The sequence below is a fragment of the Onychostoma macrolepis genome, chromosome 05, assembly GCF_012432095.1.
Source record: "Onychostoma macrolepis isolate SWU-2019 chromosome 05, ASM1243209v1, whole genome shotgun sequence".
NCBI lineage: Eukaryota > Metazoa > Chordata > Actinopteri > Cypriniformes > Cyprinidae > Onychostoma > Onychostoma macrolepis.
In genome coordinates, this window is record NC_081159.1 from 3,931,927 (window position 1) to 3,954,112 (window position 22,186).

The 22,186-nt window shown below is 36.7% G+C and overlaps 1 protein-coding gene across 4 annotated transcripts; it reads left to right on the plus strand.

Annotated features, from left to right (window-relative positions):
• The first annotated feature begins 40 nt into the window (after positions 1-40).
• On the plus strand, positions 41-22,149 carry myo1ha (myosin IHa). 4 transcript variants are annotated; one of them, XM_058776981.1, is made up of 34 exons: positions 41-175; positions 327-398; positions 6,758-6,902; positions 10,317-10,472; positions 10,558-10,673; positions 10,772-10,970; positions 11,050-11,130; positions 11,214-11,393; positions 11,833-11,931; positions 12,021-12,134; positions 12,244-12,315; positions 12,404-12,523; positions 12,745-12,812; positions 13,690-13,795; positions 13,898-13,978; positions 14,109-14,200; positions 14,908-15,002; positions 15,109-15,155; positions 15,333-15,413; positions 16,574-16,679; positions 16,784-16,901; positions 17,003-17,116; positions 17,229-17,305; positions 17,385-17,453; positions 17,621-17,705; positions 17,905-18,067; positions 18,568-18,651; positions 18,758-18,851; positions 18,933-18,988; positions 19,096-19,231; positions 21,439-21,509; positions 21,607-21,704; positions 21,785-21,884; positions 21,963-22,149. In XM_058776981.1, the coding sequence occupies exons 3-34, from the start codon at positions 6,897-6,899 to the stop codon at positions 22,020-22,022; spliced, it is 3,144 nt and encodes a 1,047-aa protein (XP_058632964.1). In that variant the 5' UTR covers positions 41-175; positions 327-398; positions 6,758-6,896; the 3' UTR covers positions 22,023-22,149. The 4 variants fall into 4 exon arrangements, 3 of the variants coding, with proteins under 3 accessions (XP_058632964.1, XP_058632966.1, XP_058632963.1); XR_009271461.1 differs by lacking the exons at positions 21,607-21,704; positions 21,785-21,884; positions 21,963-22,149 and having other exon boundaries at positions 19,101-19,231; positions 21,439-21,488; XM_058776980.1 differs by lacking the exons at positions 41-175; positions 327-398; positions 6,758-6,902 and having other exon boundaries at positions 10,242-10,472; positions 21,959-22,149.
• The last annotated feature ends 37 nt before the right edge of the window (positions 22,150-22,186 follow it).

Genomic DNA, 22,186 nt, shown 5'->3' on the forward strand with positions numbered 1-22,186 from the left:
AGAGAAGGCTCTCATCTAAAATAATAAATAGGAAAGGCAGCAGATAATGATATTGACGGCACACAAAGTGTGTTTTAAATCCGTTTACTGTCATAAATTTGGACACTTTATCTACAAATGAACTATGTGCACATATGGCCAACTAATTATTCCATACTGCTGCTTATAACTACAGGTATTGCTATTGTAATTAATAAATGTAAGATTAACGTTTAATATTTGCGTAGTGGAACCCAGTCACTTCCAGAAATGCCACAGATATTCACAATTTGATCATTTTTCTATTTGCCTTTAAACATAACTTAAGGAAACTTTTTGAATTACAGGTTTCAAATCCTGTGGGGAGTGATCCGGCCGGTGACGTTAATTGACTTGAACCACATGGGACACTACAGATGGTAAATCGCGAAGTCACAATGGTCTCAATCAATGAGCACTTGCAACGGACAAAAAGACGCTCCTTCAGAAGCGCGCTGGGTCCTAAAGCCCGAGGGTGCTGTGCTTCTTTCAGGCTCAGCCACTGCACTGCACGCGCTATTTGCAGTTTGTAATGTTGAGGCAAAGATGATGTAAACACAGCCTACTATATAAAACATGCCAGTTGGATTAATTTGGATTAACTTGTCGTGCAAAATAATTTTAGATTAAACAGGAGGATGCATCACACATTTATTTTACTGAAATGAATAGCCTACTTTTTTTTTTTTTTTTTTTGTTAGTGTTTTGTTACTAGTCAAGCTGTTTAGTTAGGCCTAATGGTATTTTGTCTCTTTGTTATTAGACAAGAAAGGCCAGTTTTGAGAGTTATTATTTTATGCACTTCTATTTTATGTAGTTTTTATGTGTGTTTATTTTAAGAAGCAAAGCTGATTTAGTGACTGAAATCAGTTAGATTGTCATTATTGCTTAAACTAGATTTTCTGCTTTTTAACAACTATAGCCTGTGCTACATACATGCAGCTTGACTTATGACTTTATATAATACAAATTTATTTACTTTTGTGGAACTCTCTAAGCTCTTCAGGTTTAGGAAATTTCCTCTTTATATTGTTGACAAAAACTGTCATCTTGCATTTACCTGAAGTTTTTCACCAATTTTAGGATTGTCTTTTGACAAATATGGCTATACAATTGGCAAACAGAAGTCACAACACTGTTTTACACTTCAGATCGAGCGGTTTTGATTGTTTTGTTTTAACTTTTTTGCTGTTTTGTTTTAACTCAATCACTTGTAGAGTGAGGTCATTCTTTGTCTGTTCTCACCTCTCACTTGCTTCTTTCTGTTTCTTAGACTAATGAAACCTGACCTTTTTAGGCCTGCGGTCTCCGAGACTGAACCCAGGGCAACACGGGACCACAGCAGAGTAAGCCTAATTGTCTCAAGATCTGACTTTGATGGGTCAGAGGGTTCATTAGGAAACCTTAAAGAAGGTTTAATGACCACATGGTCTGCTGAGACAATTATGGTTGTCGTGTAAGAAGAAAGCATCTGAAAAATGTTAGCAACAGGTTTTGCACCCAAAAAGGAAAACAAGACAACAAGGAATACAAGTTTTTCTTAAATGGAACACACAAAAATGACTTTCATTCCTAAACAACATTATCATTTCTTATTGACTTTCATTGTATAGAGAGAGAGAGAGAGAGAGAGAGGAAAAAACCTCACACATTTTTCAAAACATCATCTTTAGTGTTCCACATAAGAAGGAAGTTAACTTAGGTTTTGAATGACATGAGTGATGACAGAAGTTTTATTTTTGGGTGAACTGTCCCTTTAACCCTTTAAAGCCTGACATATGAAATAATAGTCAGATTTTTTTCTCCCAAATGGAAGGGTTTTTATAAAAAAAATCTAATATAAAAACTGTGTTTTTAGGAGAGTTTGATATTTGATGCATTAAATGTTATATGCTTTTTGATACGCTAGTGCTCATAAGGGTGACATTTTTTAAAACTCTCAGAATGAAATGGAAATCAATGAAATTTTCATACCTGTATAGCAGACTACTTGCATAAAATGCATATGTATTAATAAGATGATATACACTGTAAAAAACAAAATTCCGTAAGATTTACGGTAAAAAAACGGCAGCTGTGGTTGCCGGAATTCTACCATAAAAAATACGGTAGCAACATTTTAGGTTTTACGGTTTTAACTTAAATTTACAGTTAAATACCGTAATTTCATTAACTGATATAATGTTAATATACCAACCTATTGAAGTACTGAAATCTGTTTTGTACCTTTGAAATACACTGATAACCACCAAATGCAGAAGGTGATGAGAGTCACATGATGAACCAAAGCCCATCACAAGCAACTTTTAAATAATAACATGTATAGAAGGTGCACAGTGTCATTCACACAAGCACCAAACACCATCATGGTGAGACCCATTAAACTGAAATATGCAACATTAATTTAACAACATTAGATGTAACATACAACCCTAATAAACATAACTGATAAGAAAAAAAACTAAGAAGAAACTGTTTTTTTAAAAGAAAAAACATTAAATTCAAACAAAATTTGAAATGCAATGCAGGGAATTCTGGGAACATCAATTTACATTTTTTCCCTGTAAATTTTTTTTCCTCTGTTCATTCTTTTTCACTGCCAAAAACGGTATTTCACCATAAAATTGTCTGAAATGTCTATTACAGTTTTTCACCGTATATATTAGGGGAACGTACCGTTAACCATTTAACAGGTTTTACTGTAGCATTTTCACAGGTTTTTTACCGTTAAAATCATTTTTTTTTATTGTGTATAAATGCTTAACTCTGCAGTTTTTAGTTTTATCAATATAATGGTGATTAAGAGATGTTCCTCAAAGGCCTGATATCACAGACATTTGATACCCACATTTTGGTGCTATTTTTCTGAAAATGATATGGATAATTAAGTAAACTTAATTTTCTTCAGTAAAGTAAGTGTTCATTTGAAAAATCACTAAAGATTTCACCGCAGAAAGACACATGTAAATGTACCACGACCTGAAGGTCGACATTACAGTTATACTAAAAGGTATTTTACCTGCAAAAAAAATGTATAAACCGTTAATCAAATGACACATGGCATGTAGTAGGTTGTAACAATTTTTCAGGGACCTTAGAAATTTGCATATCAAATATGATACAGTAGGCTTTATATGGCTAAACTACCTGAATAAGAGGAGGTGAGGAAAGACTTTAAAACACTTTAGGTAATGTTGCAAAATTCAATACATTTGCTTGTGTTAAACACGTGATTAAGCTTTACAACCTAATTCATAACATTAATACAACTTAATCTGTATGGCAACATCACTGACTAGCAAAAATGCAATAGCCCTACATAGAAAACATTTGTAACTCTCAAATCAATTGACTGAGCTCCCTTGTGTTAGTGGTCACCTCCTATTCTTCTATTTCTTTTCTGACCCTCAAAGATCCAGTTCAAACACCACGTCTTGGGGGTCACCAATCAGGTCACCTCTTGACACTAGTCTTGACCTTTGGTCATATCAGCAGGTCATGGCTGATTTAATCTCTGACAGGGAGAGTGAATGAAAGTTTTCTTCTCCCTGCTATTCATTCAACACCTCCAAAAACGACTTGTGTCGTCCCACTTGGCTTATGTCAAAACGGTTGTCTTTTGGTTGATTTGTTTGAAGATGCCTTGGGTAACCTGTGTGAAAAAGTAGTCAAGGAATGCTCCCCATGGCACATGGAAAGTATCTTTAAATTGAAAAGCCACTACAAATCAAATTTTCATAAGTAAGTCTGGAAGCTTTAATTGTATATTCATTAATTACCCACAAAGCAAATGAAAATTAATCCAATGAATAAAACTAAAGAATATGATAACTACTGTAATGGAGAATGCTAAGCTTTTCTATTTATTGTTTTTTTTTCTAGCTCTTACTGCTCATCAAGAATCCCACAGTAAAAGAACCGATGAAACATAGCTAATACTAAGAAAAGAGCCCATGAAAACGAGAGAGCGAGGTGGGATTTTCGGTGGGAACGCGGCAAAGCCGGTGTTATAATACACCCTTATTCTCCGCTTGGAATCTCTAATGGGAAAATCAAGTGCTGTGACTCCTGTATAATAGGATTTGCCGGGTCTCGTGCTGCATCAGGGCCCAGTGGGCAGCACAAAGCCTGTTAAGGCTGGACAAGCATTACTAGGAAGGAGGGGAGGGTAGCAGAACGGGCCTGTGGTGTAAGGAGCGAAGGTAGCCTTGACAACAGAGGTTGTGAATGGGACAACTTTTAATATGACTGTGGATAGATGGGTGTGTGTAGTCCTATCTTTGACTTGTTGTTTGCAATAGATACAGAACTATAAGGCCATTTGATGAGAGCAAACAATTATTTTGAACAAGTATTCTGTTCTCAATGTAAATGTATAGTTCACCCTTCTGTGGAACACAAAAGAAGATATTTTGAAAAATGTTGGTCACCAAACAATTTTGGTGACCATAAATTTCCACTCTACAAAAAATTACCGAGACATTTCGCACAATATCTTATTTGTGACCCTGGACCACAAAACCAGTCATAAGGGTAAATTTTTAAATTTAATAAATAAATTTTGAATAAATAATCTTTCCATTGATGTATGGTTTGTTAGGATCGGACAATATTTGGCCGAGATACAACTATTTGAAAATCTGGAATCTGAGGGAGCAAAAAAATTGAAATATTGAGAAAATCGCCTTTAAAGTTGTCCGAATGAAGTTCTTAGCAATGCATATTACTAATCAAAAATTAAGTTTTAATATATGAAATTTTCAAAATATCTTTGATAATTCTCGATAATTTTGACCCATACAAAGTATTTTTGGCTATTGCTACAAATATACCCATGCTGCTTAAGACTGGATTTGTGGTCCAGGGTCGCATTTTATGTTCCACAGAAGGAAAGGAAGTCAGTCATTCAGGTTTGGAATGACATGTGGGCGTCATTTTAGAATTTTCATTATCTCTATCCCTTTAAACTCAGTCAACAGCATTTGTGACATAATTATTTATTACCAGAAAAGTTCATCTCCACTTGTCCCTCTTTTTCTTTAAAAGTGTATAAATCTGGTTTACATTGAGGCACAGTAAACGGGGCTGATGCATTATTGTTAATATACTCACTGTTTCAATATAGACATAAACATTAGCATGGTTTTAGTGTGAATTTCATATATAATTTCGGTAACACTTTACAATAAGGTGTCATTTGTTAACATTAGTTAATGTATTAACTAACATGAGCAAACAATGAACAATGCATTTATTACACTATTTATTAATCTAAACAAATACAGTTGTTCATTGTTTATTCATGTTAGGTCACAGTGCATTAACTAATGTTAACAAACACAAATTGTGATCTTAATAATGCATTAGTAAATGCTGAAATTAACATTAACTGAGATTAATAAATGCTGTAGAAGTATTGTTCATTCTTAGTTCATGTTTACTAATGTTCTTCACTAATGTTAACTAATGAACCTTATTGTAAAGTGTTACCATAATTTCTGTGTAAAGTTATATCCAATTTTACAATTATATTGCCATGACAGCAGAATGCCATAAACCCTAAAACAATTATTTAAACCGCTTTACAAATCAAATAAAGTTTCGACAGAATAATTATTGTAAGCATTTTTATCAAATTAAATTCTTACAGATTAGACCCATTCACTTCCATTGTAAGTGCATCACTGTAACTTCTGTCTAAATTTATTTATTCATTCATTCGTTTGTTCATGAAATGTGGGATAAGTTGCTAACGATTGAGCTTATCTGTATTGAACAGTGATTATTCATTTAGTAAGGGTCAAGTTCATAACCTGCTCATAATAGATAATAAAAGCTGACAAGAAAGTTCAAGTGCACTCCAGTGGAAACTGGCCTCACATGTCACCTTGTTGAAATTAGCAAGAGTGACACTGAACATCACATGCTTGTCAAGCTTGACACAGTATATCTCACACACTTGAGATTCAAGGCAAGTGCTGTAGGAAACTCAATCTTTTCTGCTGGATTATTTGGGTCATTAGCGGAGCGAAAAGAGACACCAGTCAGTCGTCTCAAGCATGAGTCAGATAACAAAGACAAAGGGAAAATAAGGTTGGGCTCTTCCAGTCTAGTCCATCCAAGAACCACATGTAGTGATCGTTCATAGGCCCTGCTAAATTTCAGGACAAGCTGTGATTGAATGGCTAACATATGCTGGTTGAGTCCTGAGCCAGCTGGCTTCAAGTGGCCAAGAGCATGGAGGAGTGCATGCTGTCTGCCCCGATGACAACTTTATTGAGCGCCTCTCTCAAACTCACTGATTGAATGTGCAGTGGTTAATTAGCCATTAATCTATTTCCCTAATCAAAGATCAGAAACAGGAGCCGCTCTGTTGTAATGTTTGGTTTTACCGTAGCAGAGGTAGAGGACTGGGGGAAGGGTTGATATCCACGGATTGAGTTTCTGTATCGTTGTGTTACACCCAGCGCAGTGGTAGACACCTAGGTAAGCACTGAATAAGATCTCTGGTTCTCTGAACCCCCTCCTGCCTGGGCCATGAATCATTAAATACCCAGGTCTTGCAACCAGAACATGGGTCATTATTGCGAAGAGCACAGCAATAATAGATAGGCATCCTCTCCGCGTTTGAGCCACCTTAGTTTGAACTGCTCGCAAGCCGTGTTAGAAAAATTGGAATGAACTTTTGATGAGTTTTTGGAGAAATTTTAAAATCTTTTTTTTTTTTTTACGTTCACAGTGGACTTTTGAGGTGTTCCATGGCAGATGTTGGGATGGTAGGATTTGCTTGGCTCTAGCTGGACGGTGAAAGGTCTATTTACGACAGCGTTGGTCTGGATGTGAGCAGTTCCCATATTTTGATCAGCAGCTGACCAAAGATGCAGGTATGATCTGTTTGCACGTATCTAGAGATATTTGAATGAACATTTATATTTTACTGAACATAAGTTGTAACTGCTATTATTTTTACAATCAGCCAGCAATGTTCTGCAGCAAAGAATACAATGGCATAGAAATAATAGCGATGATGAAAAGCAAATATCAAAAGAAAGATCAAAAGAAGCAATACTTTCAGCATTCAAAGTGATCATTAACATGCTCTTTTCAGTTTCTGCTTCCTGTTTGCTTTTTTTCCGTCACAGATGGTGGTGAAAGTTTTGGTGTAGTGCAATATCCAAAATGTCACCCAGCTGATTAATCACAAGCTGTAAACCTGTCAAAACTTCAGGTTCCTTTACTCTGAGAAAGAGAGATGTAACTAGACCTCACCGTTCACTTCAGGAGAGTGCTATTGCCCATTATGTCTAATCTTTCCTATTCTTGGCCAGGCCTTCTGAGGAGTAGGATGTCTTTGCCGTATCTTTCTCTCTCTTCCTCTCCTTCCCTCCCTCTCTGATTTGGTGGAGGTCATCTCAACTCAGCCGCGACTGACATTTTAGACCAGGCTGAAGGACCATCTCTTAATTAAAAGACAATAGCTTTTATTCTAAAAAGAGGGAAACTGATGCACCTGATGTGACATGAGGGTGACCAGCCTTGTGACTTAAATGATTTGTGTCTATTCTCTTTAGAAGAGAAAGACTAAATCTCCCAATTATTGACCTCTTGACTGAAGAAACTGATCTCTTGACTTTGGGGCTCAGTTTTTACATTTCTTGCAGGCTATGCAATTATTAAAATGTGGTTGACCATAATAGTTTTGTCTAAGGTGTGAGTGCTTACAGTGTTTACTTGGTTTAGAAATTGGCTGGCAAATATCTATGAAATCCTGAAATTAAATATAATTTAATATCCATTTATTTATTTTTGCATGGGAACTCTTTTAAGTAATTTAGCATCCCAAGATTCACCTCGTGCAGTTGACTAATCTGGAATCTAGGTAAAGAGAAAAAAATACAAGTTTTGATTACTTTAACATTTTTCCATACTTTTATTTGTGGGGTTTTTTTAAAGTTTTTTTTGAATGAGTGTGTCCAAACTTCTGACTGTATATGTGAACCATACAGGTTCCTCAGACCTATGAGAGTAACATCTTTGCCTTCAGTTTGAGTCTCTCATTGGAGAAGAGGAACAAGCTTTTCCTGTGCCGATGTCCATGCGTCTTATCACACTGAAAGTGTCACACTATAAACATTAGCATCCCCTCTGTCCATTGTTCCTCATGTGACATTGAGTTCAGCTTGTTCCCATGTGGGGACAGAAACTAGAGAGGGGGAGTCTCCACAATAACGCCGAGATTGAGATTGGTTCTGACATCTCAAATGGGGGATCTTCAATGATATTGTTCACCTGCCCCTTTGGCTTAAAGCAGGGCGAGAGGGGGAGGGGCATGTTTTGGGGTTGGCGGCAAGGACATGAAATAGTGGGAAGCGTGAAGTTGATGTGAGGTGGTGGGTGGTGATTCACGACTTGCATGCGGTGGGATGAAAATTTTATTGGCGGACAGGTGGACGAAAATCTCCCATCCAAGAAACACGTCCCCCTCCCGAACACAGCACCCTTGATTACGGTGTTCATATAACTGTGCTCTTCAGAACAAGCCTCCATTGTGTGCCCCAAGGGCATGCTAAATGAGTGTCTCAGCGAGCAGCGGGACACAGACCGTTACAGCACAATTTAGTCTGTCCTGTTGTCTCAAGAAGGCCTCATTTCAGAAGCTCTCAGATCAGACAAATATAAGCAACCCCTCCCTCCCTCCCTCCCTCCCTCACTCCCTCTGTCCCTCCTTCATATCTCCCTCTTTCTCTCTCCCTCTTCTGCTCCTTTGCCCTCTCCCCCTCTACATCCAACCAGCCCGCACCAGCCCAAATAGGCCAAATCTCATCTATTGTCCTGGGACTGCCCAGTGTGAAATTCGGTGTGACATTAAATGTTTTCTAATGAATAAATTTTGAAAGGATATGCAGAGAGAATATGTGTAATGGAATGTAGACTGCATTTTAAAAGCTTCTTCATTGTCCATCGTCTTTGGAATTTACAGGACAAAAAAACTGGCCTCTTTCAGAGCTAATGAGGTTTATGGGGGTGAAAGGGGGGGTGGAGGAGATTTTGGGGGCTTCTAGTCGTTAGATTAGACTTAGGTTTTTTTTTTTTTGTTTGTTTTTTTTTTCCTTTTCTGTTTCTTCTTCTAATTCGCTATATGAAAATCAAATATCCTGTGTTCTAAAAGAAAAAAAAAACAAAAATGTGAAGACGACAAATTACAGCAACTTCTGAAGAAAAGTAAGGACCACTGGCAATCCTAAAAATATCTAGCATGTAAAAATATGCATTTTTAAGGAATGGAGTAATGCGGGCCTCAAAAGTTTCTTTCACATATTGAGAAATGCACTTCTCTGTTCTCTTTATTAATACGCAATGACAGACACTGAACTAAGGAAGTAACTAGAGCAAATTCTGATCAGTTGAGGATTGTGGTTTTGCAGACAATAGTTCAATTGCTCAATTTTTGGCTAAACCCCTTCCTGAGTTGCTTAAAAGCTTAAGAAACCAAAGACTTCGATGTATTAACATTATAGACTTAAGTTTTTTTTTTTTTTTTAAATTGACATTTATTCACACACTGCTAGATATTGGCATTGATTAAACCCGCTTTACTATTGATGTTGGCTTTGATTAAACCTATATCTCAGGAAATATTTCAGTGGAGTGAAAACAAGCACTCTTGGCTTTCGAAAGTATCTCCCAGAGCCAAGTTGGAAGATATGGCCGCCTGTATTTAAGGTGTGCTGAATGCTATCTGATATGGTCGGTGGAATAAATCCAATCACAACATGCTATTTAAACAGGTTTCTTAGCGAAAGCAAAGCTGTCAGTCATAGGGAGAGGAACGTGGTCTACTCATTGCAGATGATATCTCATTACAAAAGCCTCTACAATAGAGAGCAGCATTATAAAGTACTTAGTTAAACATCAGCAGGGGATTATGCGGTTGGATGATTGTGACTCAATCAGAGACCTTAGACCCCGATTTTCAGTCTCAGTCTCAACAAATCAATTAATGAAAGAAAATATATTAATGAAAAGTTGAAGAGTCACTAGGTGGCTCAGTTTTACTGCTGATTTTTATTGCTGAAGAAATGGAGCAACTATTAACCCTGCCATTTCTTCATCCAATAGCCAATATTTCTTTGGAAATGAGTCACTGATTATTTGACAGAAATTGATATTCAGGCCTGTTTTGCTGCTTTAAAAGCTAAGCTTCTGAACTCTATGGCTGCAAAATGACACAATCCTATAGACCTGGTCAGTGTAAACAAATTGGGTCATGGTCAGTGTTGTGCTTGTCTGATTGGCAGAAAGGAAAGGTTAAACTGGGTCAGTTGGACTTGGAAGGAGCCCTGATTGCCAGAGACCGAGTTGGCATCCAGGACTTTGTGCTTCTTGATGCCCACAACAGTGAGACAGCCTTCCTGGACAATCTGAAGAAGCGTTTCACAGAGGATTTGATATATGTGAGTCAGACATCAAAAACAAAGGTTACTTTGCTTTTTACATTGTGATTAAGTTCATGTCATCTCAACATCTCCATACTCTCAGACTTACATAGGTACTCTACTGATATCTGTAAACCCATACAAAGAATTGGACATCTACACCAAGAAACAAATGGACCTTTACATGGGAGTGAACTTCTTTGAGCTGCCTCCTCATATGTAAGTGTTTAACTTACCTTCATTGCCAAACCAGTAACTTAGACATTTGTAAATAAAATTGAAAAAAAAAAAAAAAAAACATTTTTTGTCCTTCTCAGATATGCATTAGCAGATAATGTCTACCACACCATGCTATCAGAAGCCAACAACAACTTTATTTTGATATCTGGGGAGAGTGGAGCAGGTAAAACTGAGGCCTCCAAGAAGATCTTGCAGTACTATGCGGTCAGCTGCCCTAGTTCCACCTTACTGGACACTGTGAGAGACCGCATGCTCATGTCCAACCCTGTACTAGAGGTCAGTCCAACAATAATATTCTCAGAATGTGTCTGACCATTCGCTATGTATGCTTTACATTCATTGCATGTGCTTTTAGGCCTTTGGAAATGCAAAAACAATGAAAAATGACAACTCCAGCCGTTTTGGGAAGTATATGGACATCCAGTTTGATTGTCAGGTATCGACAAATACCTTACTACTTTCATCCCATTAAATAATATCGCATGTTTAAAAAAGATTCACGCTTGTTTTAATGCGTAGGGAGATGCTGTTGGTGGCCACATCCTCAGCTATCTGCTGGAAAAGTCTAGAGTGGTTCACCAAAACCATGGTGAGAGAAACTTTCATATTTTCTACCAGCTGGTGGAGGGAGGAGAGGAAGACCTACTGAGGCACCTGGGCTTGGAGAAGGACACTAAACATTATAGTTATTTAGTGCAGGTATGATTTCTAATTTTAAATCTGATGTGCAAAAAAAAGGGTTGTCATGATATCAGATTTTTCACTACACGATTGTTGTGGCCACAAAAATCACGATAATTATATATATATATATAGTCATTTAGCAGACGCTTTTATATATACTTTATATATACTTTATATATACTTTATATATACTTTATATATACTTTATATATATATATAATAATGGCTCTGGATTATTATGAGTCATACTATGCATATGTGTACTATTCATTATTTAAATATCCGGTATATTGCGACACCCCCTAATTAACACAATAACGATATTTCATTGTTTAAATATCACAATTGTCGCCAATACCAGTATAAAGCGACACCCCAAAATAAGAAGTGAAATCTATGTAGAATCAGACTCTCCAGCGTTTTTCTTTTTCATTTTTTTTTTTTGTCTTAATAGGGAGAATGTTTGAATGTGAGCTCCATTAATGACAAGAATGACTGGAAAACTGTTAAAAACGCATTATCGGTCATTGACTTTGATGCTAGTGACATTGAGGTAAGGAAAAGTACAATTTTTGTGTATAAATGTTCTGATCTGCAAGTACTTTGATCATAAACAGATACATTTTATCTTTAATATCTCAGCACCTCTTTGGGATTATAGCTAGTGTGCTCCATCTGGGGAACGTGCACTTTGATGGAGACACCAAAGGTTATGCTATTCTAAACTCTAATGCAGCCTTGCGCTGGGTATCCAAGGTCAGTTTATTTATTATATACATTTTTTAAATTATGTTAAATACTAGTTTACAATGACATACTCTTAAGTGATATCTGAGTAACATCACTCCTTTGTGTTTATTTTTAGCTGTTGGGGATCCATGTACAGGTCCTTCAAGAAGCTCTGACATTCAGGAAGATTGAAGCCAAATCAGAGGAGGTAAAATAATTTTGTAATGTGGTGATGTACTGTCTTTTTATCCAAAATTAATCTTGAAGCAGGTGACAGCTGTCTTTCTGGCCTCCAGGTTCTGAGTCCATTTACTGTTGATCATGCTATTTATGCCAGAGATGCCCTGGCGAAAGCCATCTATGGCCGTGCCTTCACATGGCTAGTCAACAGGATCAATGAATCTCTGGAGAATAAAGTAAGAGGACAACAGGAAAAAAAGTCAAATTCAAATAATTACCATTTGAGGCCAATGTTTGGTTGCATTGCAAATCTCCTGGTATAATTCATTTGAAAGTCACTGGATGTGGTTTGTTCCATTTTAGAGATGGAAATATTGCTGTTTTTTACTAAATTCTACCAGACAGATTTAAAGGAACTATCATGGAAACCAAAATGACTTGCCTTTTTTCCTCTTAGGATTCTTCGAGGAAGACAGTCATTGGATTGTTAGACATCTATGGATTTGAGGTTTTCTCTGTTAACAGGTATGTGTTTGGAAATAAATGGGACAGACAAACAGATAGACCTATAGATAGATAGACAATATTGCCAAAAGTATTGGGACACCCCCTTCAAATGAACAGGTTTGTCTACATTAGCAATTTCCATGAGTATAAATCTTAATGTTTAAGCATATAATGATATTCTAGGGAATTGCGTGCTTCTAATTTTATTGCAGCAGTTTGGACAGGACCCTTTTCTATTCTGACATGACAATGCCTCTGTGTATAAGCCAAGGTTCAGAAAGAAATGATTGATTGAGTCAGTGTGGAAGAACTTGACTGGTCTGCAGAAAGCCAAGTCCTGATCCCAGCTGAACACTTCTGGTGTGACAGGGTACAGTTATTTTAGTACAGTATGGGTAGTTATTTTAGTCATATGGGTGCAGTCATGTTGCAACAGAGATGGAAATACAATTTTTAAATACATGAATTATGTTTCCATCTTTGGCCAGTTTTGGAAGTGCCTTTTTCTTTTCTAAAGAAGGGGGTGTCCCAATACTTTTGTCCATATAATATACGTACAAGTTATTGGACTGTTCAGCTGGGATCAGGACTTGGCTTTCTGCGGACCAGTCAAGTTCTTCCACACTGACTAAATCAATCATTTCTTTTTGAACCTTGGCTTATACACAGAGGCATTGTCATGTCAGAATAGAAAAGGGTCCTGTCCAAACTGCTGCAATAAAATTAGAAGCACGCAATTCCCTAGAATATCATTATATGCTTAAACATTAAGATTTGTACTTATGGAAATTACTAAAGTAGTCAAACTTGTTCATTAGAAGGGGGTGCCAATACTTTTGGCAATATATTGTAGATAGATCATTTGTGTGCACGATCTTATTAATTTTTTGCTTAGTTTTGAGCAGTTTTGCATTAACTACTGCAATGAGAAGCTACAGCAGCTCTTCATTCAGTTGACTCTGAAGTCTGAACAGGAGGAATATGAGGCAGAAGGAATTGAGGTGAGTTAAAACAAATCGATCATTCATCATCCAAACATTATTATAGAATGATATACTGAGCTTGAATAAGGGAATAAGGGTCATTTTCTGTCACTGTTTTAGTGGGAGCCAGTGCAGTTCTTCAACAATAAAATCATCTGTGATCTGGTGGAAGAGAAGCACAGAGGAATAATCTCTGTGTTGGTATGGAATAATAAGTACACTATCTTGATAGATATAATTTACTTCTCTGACACTTTTTGAAATAAAAGATTGCTTGTTGGAGCATTTGCTGGAGCATGTAATTTGCATTAGAGAAATTTTGGTATTTCAGGATGAGGAGTGTATGAGGCCGGGTGATGCCACAGATCTCACTTTTCTTGAAAAGCTTGAAGAAAAAATGGGAAATCATCCCCACTTTGTAACGTGAGTTTATGTTGGATCATTACCTAAGAGGCACTAAACAGGGGTTCCTCTGCTTTAAGTATGTTTTAATTAATTCAATAAACTATCAGCAGTTTGATTCTTTACTACAAGCCTCTGATGGGGAAGAATCAGCCAGACTTTGTCGTATTTGAAACTGAAGCATGCACCCCCTGGTTTGGCCTTATTGTCTCACATTGACTGACGCCCTGATGAAAGTGCACAGCAGTGTGAGAGATGGAGAGATTGTGATGTTGTGTTACTCACTCTTTATCCAGGTCAAATACAAATTAAGTTCCTGAATTACTGAGCGATTGCCAATGACCTCCATGTTATTGTACTTAGTAGGTAGACCGTAGCACTAGCGATGTCAAGGTTGTAGGACTCCCATAAAACTTGCAAAATACATGAAAACAATGAAATTAAGTACAAATTTATTGTACTTATTGTATTGCATTTATTATTATATTTATTATTAGTACAGATAATAAATATACAAACACAATTTATTATTTTAACGGATGTGCAATTTAAGCATAGCTCAGTTTTATGCAGTGTTTAACATGGAGTCCCTGCTATATTTCTCTATCCACCTGAAACTTGGATATAGAATAAAAAGGATGAAGACTTCTGCACTACATTCAGACATTTTTAGTGATTGTAATTTGGTTTAATGAGAGCAATTTCCTTTACTGTTCTATGAACTGAAGGCATAAACTGGCTGATAAGAAGACCCGCAAGTCTCTGGAGAGAGGCGATTTTCGTCTTCTTCATTATGCAGGGGAGGTGACCTACTGCGTTGTGGGTAAGAGAAGACGCACAAAAACACATTTCAGAAGTTAGTAAACCTCGGAAACATGTTTTCCGGCTTTCACAACCTTTTATTTTTTATGATCTATTCTTTTCAACAGGGTTCATTGACAAAAACAATGATCTGTTGTACAAGAACATCAAAGATGTAAGTGCACAGGGTGTAGAATAAAGGATAATGCTGGTCAGGGTGGATGAAAGGAAAATGGCTCATATTATTTGCATTCTCTTATTATTGGCCCTACGAGATTAATGGCAGTAAGTGTGTGTGTGTGCATGCATGTGTGTTTCCTTATATGTGCATTTGTTTGTGTGTAACCAACAGGTGGTGCGCCTGTCAAAGAACCCTATAATACAGGAGTGCTTTCCAGCCACTGAGGGAGACAGCAGGAGAAGACCTGAGACAGTGAGTCCACTTGCTGTGTGAAAAATACTGAAATATACTCAATTACTGTACACTAAATTGTTTTCAAAATCTAGTAAGGATGGTTAATTTTTTTAAAGATGAACTGGAAGTTGCACACATTGTATTGCTGGTACCATATGTCCTATTCATACATGATTTATATTATATATAAATATATATTACATATTCTTCTTAAATATACATGTATTTATATATACATATAAATACACGCATATATTATTAAAAATTTTAAGACAACCAGCTTCAGCAGATTTTTGAGTTTTCTCAACTTGTCGTTTTGTTTATACAACAAAAATTTGAGAATCTCCCACAAAAATAAGTTGAGCAAACTCAAAAAAATCTGCTGAAGCTGGTAAAACAATTTTTTTTAAGTTCGCTCAACTTTTTTTTTTTTTTACAGTGTGTAAACACAAACTTTTATTTTGGATGTGATTAATCGTTTTGAAAGCCTTAAAATAAAGAAATAGGAAACTCAGTCACAGATTTGATTCTGCTAATTTGTGACCCTGGACCACAAAACCAGTCTTAAGTGTCAAATTTACAAAATTGATATTTATACATCATCTGAAAGCTGAATAAATAAGCTTTCCATTGATGTATGGTTTTTAGGATCGGACAATATTTGGCTGAGATACAACTATTTGAAAATCTGGAATCTGAGGGTGCAAAAAAATCTAAATATTCAGAAAATCGCCTTTAAAGCTGTCCAAATGAAGTTCTTAGCAATGCATATTACTAATCAAAAATGACGTTTTGATAAATTTACAGTAATAAATTTACAAAATATCTTCATGGAATATGATCTTTACTTAATATACCTATGATTTTTGGCATGGAAAAAATCTATAATTTTGACCCATACAGTGTATTTTTGGCTATTGCTACAAATATACCTCAGCGACTTAAGATTTTAAGTCCAGGGTCACATTTAGTATGTGATCAAGGAATTACTTCCAATACACACAGTATTTATAAGTCATAGCATTTCTATAAATTGCTGTACTGTATGAGTACAGTAGCCTACTATTTTGAATCAAGACAACTGAAACAAACAAATGAAATATTAATTCATATATTAATTAATATCATATCTAAATAATGGACATAATCTCCTTCAATCTGAATTGTGAAATCTGTAGGTGGCTACTCAGTTTAAGAACAGTCTTCTGCGGCTGACGGAGATTCTGACAGCTAAGGAAGCGTGGTATGTGCGCTGCCTCAAGTCCAATGACAATAAACAGTCAGGTGAGAAACTTGTGTTTGTGAATGCTAAGAACTTGTGTGTACATTGAATTTGTTATTTCTGGTAAAGTATAATGATGTTCTTTACTCTGTTTGTCCTCTCACAGGCAAGTTCGATGAAGTTCTGGTCAGGCACCAGGTGAAATATCTTGGGTTAATGGAGCACCTGAGGGTCAGACGAGCTGGATTTGCTTATCGACGTAGATATGAGTTTTTTCTACAGAGGTACAGTAGCCGTTTAATACCATCACATACTCAAATATGAAAGCTGTTTGACTTTTACACTTAATAGACTTAAAATACTCATATAATGCAACATTCCTAAGGTACAAAGCTCTTTGTCCTGCCACTTGGCCCCACTGGAGAGGTGTACCTGCAGAGGGGGTGGAAAAACTCGTGCAACATCTAGGCTACCAGCCTGATGAGTATAAAATGGGCAGGTGAGCGCTTTCAGGCTTTTACAATACCTTTACCATTTAATACTGAAAAATTTGCTTCTGTTTTCTCATCACACAAACCTGAACTACCCTTCATATTCTGTCATATTCAAAGGACAAAGATATTCATACGATATGCCAGGACACTTTTTGCCACAGAAGATGCCTTTGAAATCTGCAAACATGAATTGGGTAAGCAACAGAGAATTCAAAAGAAACTTTTAATCCCCCTCTCTTTTATTATAAGCATTTGTTAATGTTGCTTTTACAGCTACAAAATTACAGGCCAAATACAAAGGTTACAGAGCCAAAGGAGAGTTTCGAAAACAGAAAGAAGCTGGTGAGTAACAGTATTTATTGATTTAATAGTTTAACTGTTATTTATAGTATATTACAGAATATTATGACACTTCATTGCAACATAAAGTATATTTAATATAGCATACATACAGTATATGCGCTCTATGCATTTTTCTGTGATTCAGCCTTTTTTTTGCCAACATTTAGCTACAAAAATTGAGACGTGCTGGAGAGGAGTGCAGGCACGCAAAGAGAGAGATCGCAGAGCCTGGGCTGTCAAAATCATTAAACAGTAATATTAGTTAATAAATTATTCGTTTTTTTTTTTTTTTAAATATCAACACATTTTATTGACCAGGTGTATGCCCTTTCGCTTAAGGGGATAGTTCACCCCAAAATGAAAATTCTGTCATCATTTATGAGTTGGGGTGAACTATTGCTTTAAGGGATGAGATGGCATTCCCATAATGAAATAATTTTTATCCTTGCAGGTTTATTAAGGGTTACATCACACGTCGAGAGGCAAAAACTACTGACAACTCCGAATACCTGGCCTTCGTTCGACAGAGCTACCTAAATAGACTGAAAGACAACTTACCAAAGACTGTCCTGGACAAGACCACATGGCTGACACCTCCCCCAGTCATGACAGAGGTATTCAGAAATTCTCTGTTACTAAAATCATGAAACAGATACATAGAGAATAACCCGTTGCCTTAAAATTTTTAAGTAAATGATAATTAAAAAAAATGAGTTAAGTGAATTGTCCAAGAGCTTTCTGTTCCTGCAACACAACTGACACGTTGAAGGCCCAAAAAGGTAGTAAAGACATTGTTAAAATAGTCCATGTGACATCAGTGGTTCAACCATTTTATGAAGCAACAAGAATACTTTTTGTGCGCAAACAAAACAAAAATAGAACGAAGATGAATGAAGGTCTGGAAGGACAGAATTTTCATTTTTGGGTGAACTATTCCAATCACTTCAGCCACACTTAAAACTATGAAATCCATTGCATTAAAAGTTGCATCACAATTATTGCCATTTGACCTAATCTTCAATTTCAAGAGATAATTGTCTGAATAATTTTTGAGGCCACTGTATTCAAACGTTCATGTGTAGTATTATTTTAAACTGGGATGTTGTGATTGTAGACCTCAGAGATTCTGCGACAGCTGAACACGCGAATGATGGTGAGGAAGTATGTGCGGGGAATTACGCCACAGAAAAAAGCACAGGTCACTATCACTGTTGTCACAGGCTTTTGAGTCTTTAAAATAGAGTTTCAGCTAATTTCACCATGTTTAAATTTTGGCTAATAATGGCGAAAATGTCTTTTCACAGCTGCAACAAAAAGTAGTAACCAGTGCCATCTTTAAGGGAAAGAAGGACAGCTACCCTTCGAGCGTTGCTGTTCCTTTTGTGGATACTAGAATCAGTCAGTAGTTTACATAAACAACAATTAGTTTTGCACAGATACTTTTGTATGTCTTTGTATTTACTTTCTTTCATTTACTAGATGAACAAGACATCGATATGAGGGTCCTTCAGACTATACGACAAGAACGTATCAAGGTAAATCAGAATCTTTCTAATGTATGAAGCCCAATTGTCACTCATACAGAATAGAATAAGAACGTTTTTCTACATATGTCACCTAAACACACTTTCTCTCGCTGCAGTACAGCGTTCCTGTGGTGAAGTATGACAGAAATGGATTTAAACCCAGACCAAGGAAACTTATTCTCACTCAGGCTGCTGTATATTTGGTAGAAGAGGCTAAGATCAAGCAGAGAGTGGACTATGTTTCTCTAAAAGGTGGGTTTCCAAGGGTAGATAGATATGTGTAGTCACTCAATTAAATAAAAGTACATTACAGCACTCTTAAAGATGTCTCCTTTTAATTATTCCCCTGTAGCATTCCTTCTCACCAGGGTGGTCTCCTCAAAGGTACAACTTTGTACCATATTTACCCCTAAATGGTGCATATTAGTACCTTAAGGGCCTACAATGTACTCCTGAGGTACCAATATGCACCCATTAGAGGTAGATAAGATACAAAGGTGTACTTTTGAGGGCATGTTGTACCCCTAAAAGTACAATTTTGTTCTATTGAGAACAACAACTTTTCCCTATTGAGAACATTCTGGGGTCAGTAAGATTTTTAATGTTTTTGATAAAACTCTCTTCATGCTCATCAAAAATATAAAAAATACAGAGAAACTATTACATTTTAAAATAACTATATAAACAACTATAACTACAACCCGAATTCTGGAAATGTTGGGACGTTTTTTTAAATTTGAATAAAATGAAAACTAAAAGACTTTCAAATCACTTGAGCCAATATTTTATTCACAATAGAACATACATAACATAACAAATGTTTAAACTGAGAAATTTTACACTTATCCACTAAATGAGCTCATTTCAAATTTGATGCCTGCTATAGGTCTCAAAAAAGTTGGCACGGGGTGCAACAAAGGGCTGAAAGCAAGACATTTTGAAAAGATTCAGCTGGGAGAACATCTAGCAACTAATTAAGTTAATTGACATCAGTTCTGTAACATGATTAGCTATAAAAGGGATGTCTTAGAGAGGCAGAGTCTCTCAGAAGTAAAGATGGGCAGAGACTCTCCAATCTGTGAAAGAGTGCATAAAAAGATTGTGGAATACTTTAAAAACAACGTTCCTCAACGTCAAATTGCAAAGGCTTTGCAAATCTCATCATCTACAGTGCATAACATCATCAAAAGATTCAGAGAAACTGGAGAAATCTCTGTGCATAAGGGACAAGGCCGAAGACCTTTGTTGGATGCCCGTGGTCTTTGGGCCCTGAGACGACACTGCATCACTCATCGTCATGATTCTGTCATTTACATTACTAAATGGGCCCAGGAATACTTCCAGAAACCGCTGTCGGTAAACACAATCCGCTGTGCCATCTGCAGATGCCAACTAAAGCTCCATCATGCAAAAAGGAAGCCTTATGTGAACATGGTCCAGAAGCGCCATCATGTCCTGTGGGCCAAGGCTCATTTAAAATGGACTGTTTCAAAGTGGAAAAGTGTCCTCTGGGCTAAAGAGGAGGGAGACCTTCCAGCGTGTTATCAGCGTTCAGTTCAAAAGCCAGCATCTCTGATGGTATGGGGGTGCAGAAGTGCATACGGTATGGGCAGCTTGCATGTTTTGGAAGGCACTATGAATACTGAAAGTTATAATATAAAGGTTTTAGAGTAACATATGCTCCCCTCCAGACAACGTGTATTTCAGTAGGACAATGCAAAACCACATACTGCAGCTATTACAACAGCATGGCTTCATAGTAGAAGAGTCCGGGTGCTGAGTTGGCCTGCCTAGAGTCCAGATCTTTCATCTATAGAGAACATTTGGCGCATCATTAAAAGAAAAATATGTCAAAGACGACCACGAACTCTTCAGCAGCTGGAAACCTATATCAGGCAAGAATGGGACCAAATTCCAACACCAAAACTCCAGAAACTCATAACCTCGATGCCCAGACGTCTTCAAACTGTTTTGAAAAGAAGAGGAGATGCTACACCATGGTAAACATGCCCCCGTCCCAACTATTTTGAGACCTGTAGCAGGCATCAAATTTGAAATGAGCTCATTTTGTGCATAAAATTGTAAAAATTTCTCAGTTTAAGCATTTGTTATGTTATCTATGTTCTATTGTGAATAAAAGATTGGCTCATGTGATTTGAAAGTCTTTTAGTTTTCATTTTATTGAAATAAAAAAAAACCTCCCAACATTTCCGGAATTCGAGTTGTATATACATTTCTCCATTTTCTCTGATTCTCATAGAAATCTTTTGTAGCATTATAAAATGTCTATTGCCACTTAAGATGAATTTAATCTATCCTTGCTAAATAGAACTATTGATTTTTTTTTTTTTTTTTTTTTAAATCTTACTGACCCCAAACTTTTGAATGATGTTTATTGTAACATTTATTTGCAAAGCAGAGCGAACCAAGTCCACAGTGAATCTATCTTGTGCACACAGGTGCTTCTGTCAGTAATCTGGGTGACTCTGTCATGATCCTCCATGTTGCTTTGAATGATCTAAAACAGAAGGTGAGCAAACCAGGCTTCACGCTCATGTAAACTTTAGACTTTCATGATACACAAATCCATATATTTGCAAGTACTAACGTCATTTACTGTATCTAAGGGGGACTTGGTACTTCAGTGTGACCACCTGTTTGAAGTTTTGACCAAACTGGCTATGATTACAAACAAGCAGAATAACATCAAAGTTGTTCAGGGAAGGTAAAAAGGCCAACATCACTTATTTTCCACCCTGTAATGTTCATTTGCACGCAGCGTGTTAACATTTGATCTTCTCACAGCATCAAGTTTGAGATCCAGGCAGGCAAGGAGGGCGGTGTGGATTTCAGCACTGGTCAAGAACCTATGATTTATAAAGGCAAAAATGGTCATCTGATGGTGGTAAGTGATTATTTACGTATTTCAGCTTAATTTAAAATTATTGCTCCAGTACTTAGACACTTTCATTATCAAAGGTAGCTCCACGGGTCAAGTCTCGATGATCTAAAGGAGGTGACCAAGTCTGTGTATATTTCATGAGGGAAACCCTTATGGAAGAAGATATCTTTCTCCATCCCCTAAACTGTGACACACACTAACAGCTCAGCATATGGAGATTCAAAGCAGCACTCTGTGTACAAATGGAAAATTTAGTTTTTTGATAAATGCTGCCGTTCAAGTTACAGTTCTTGACATTTCTTGTA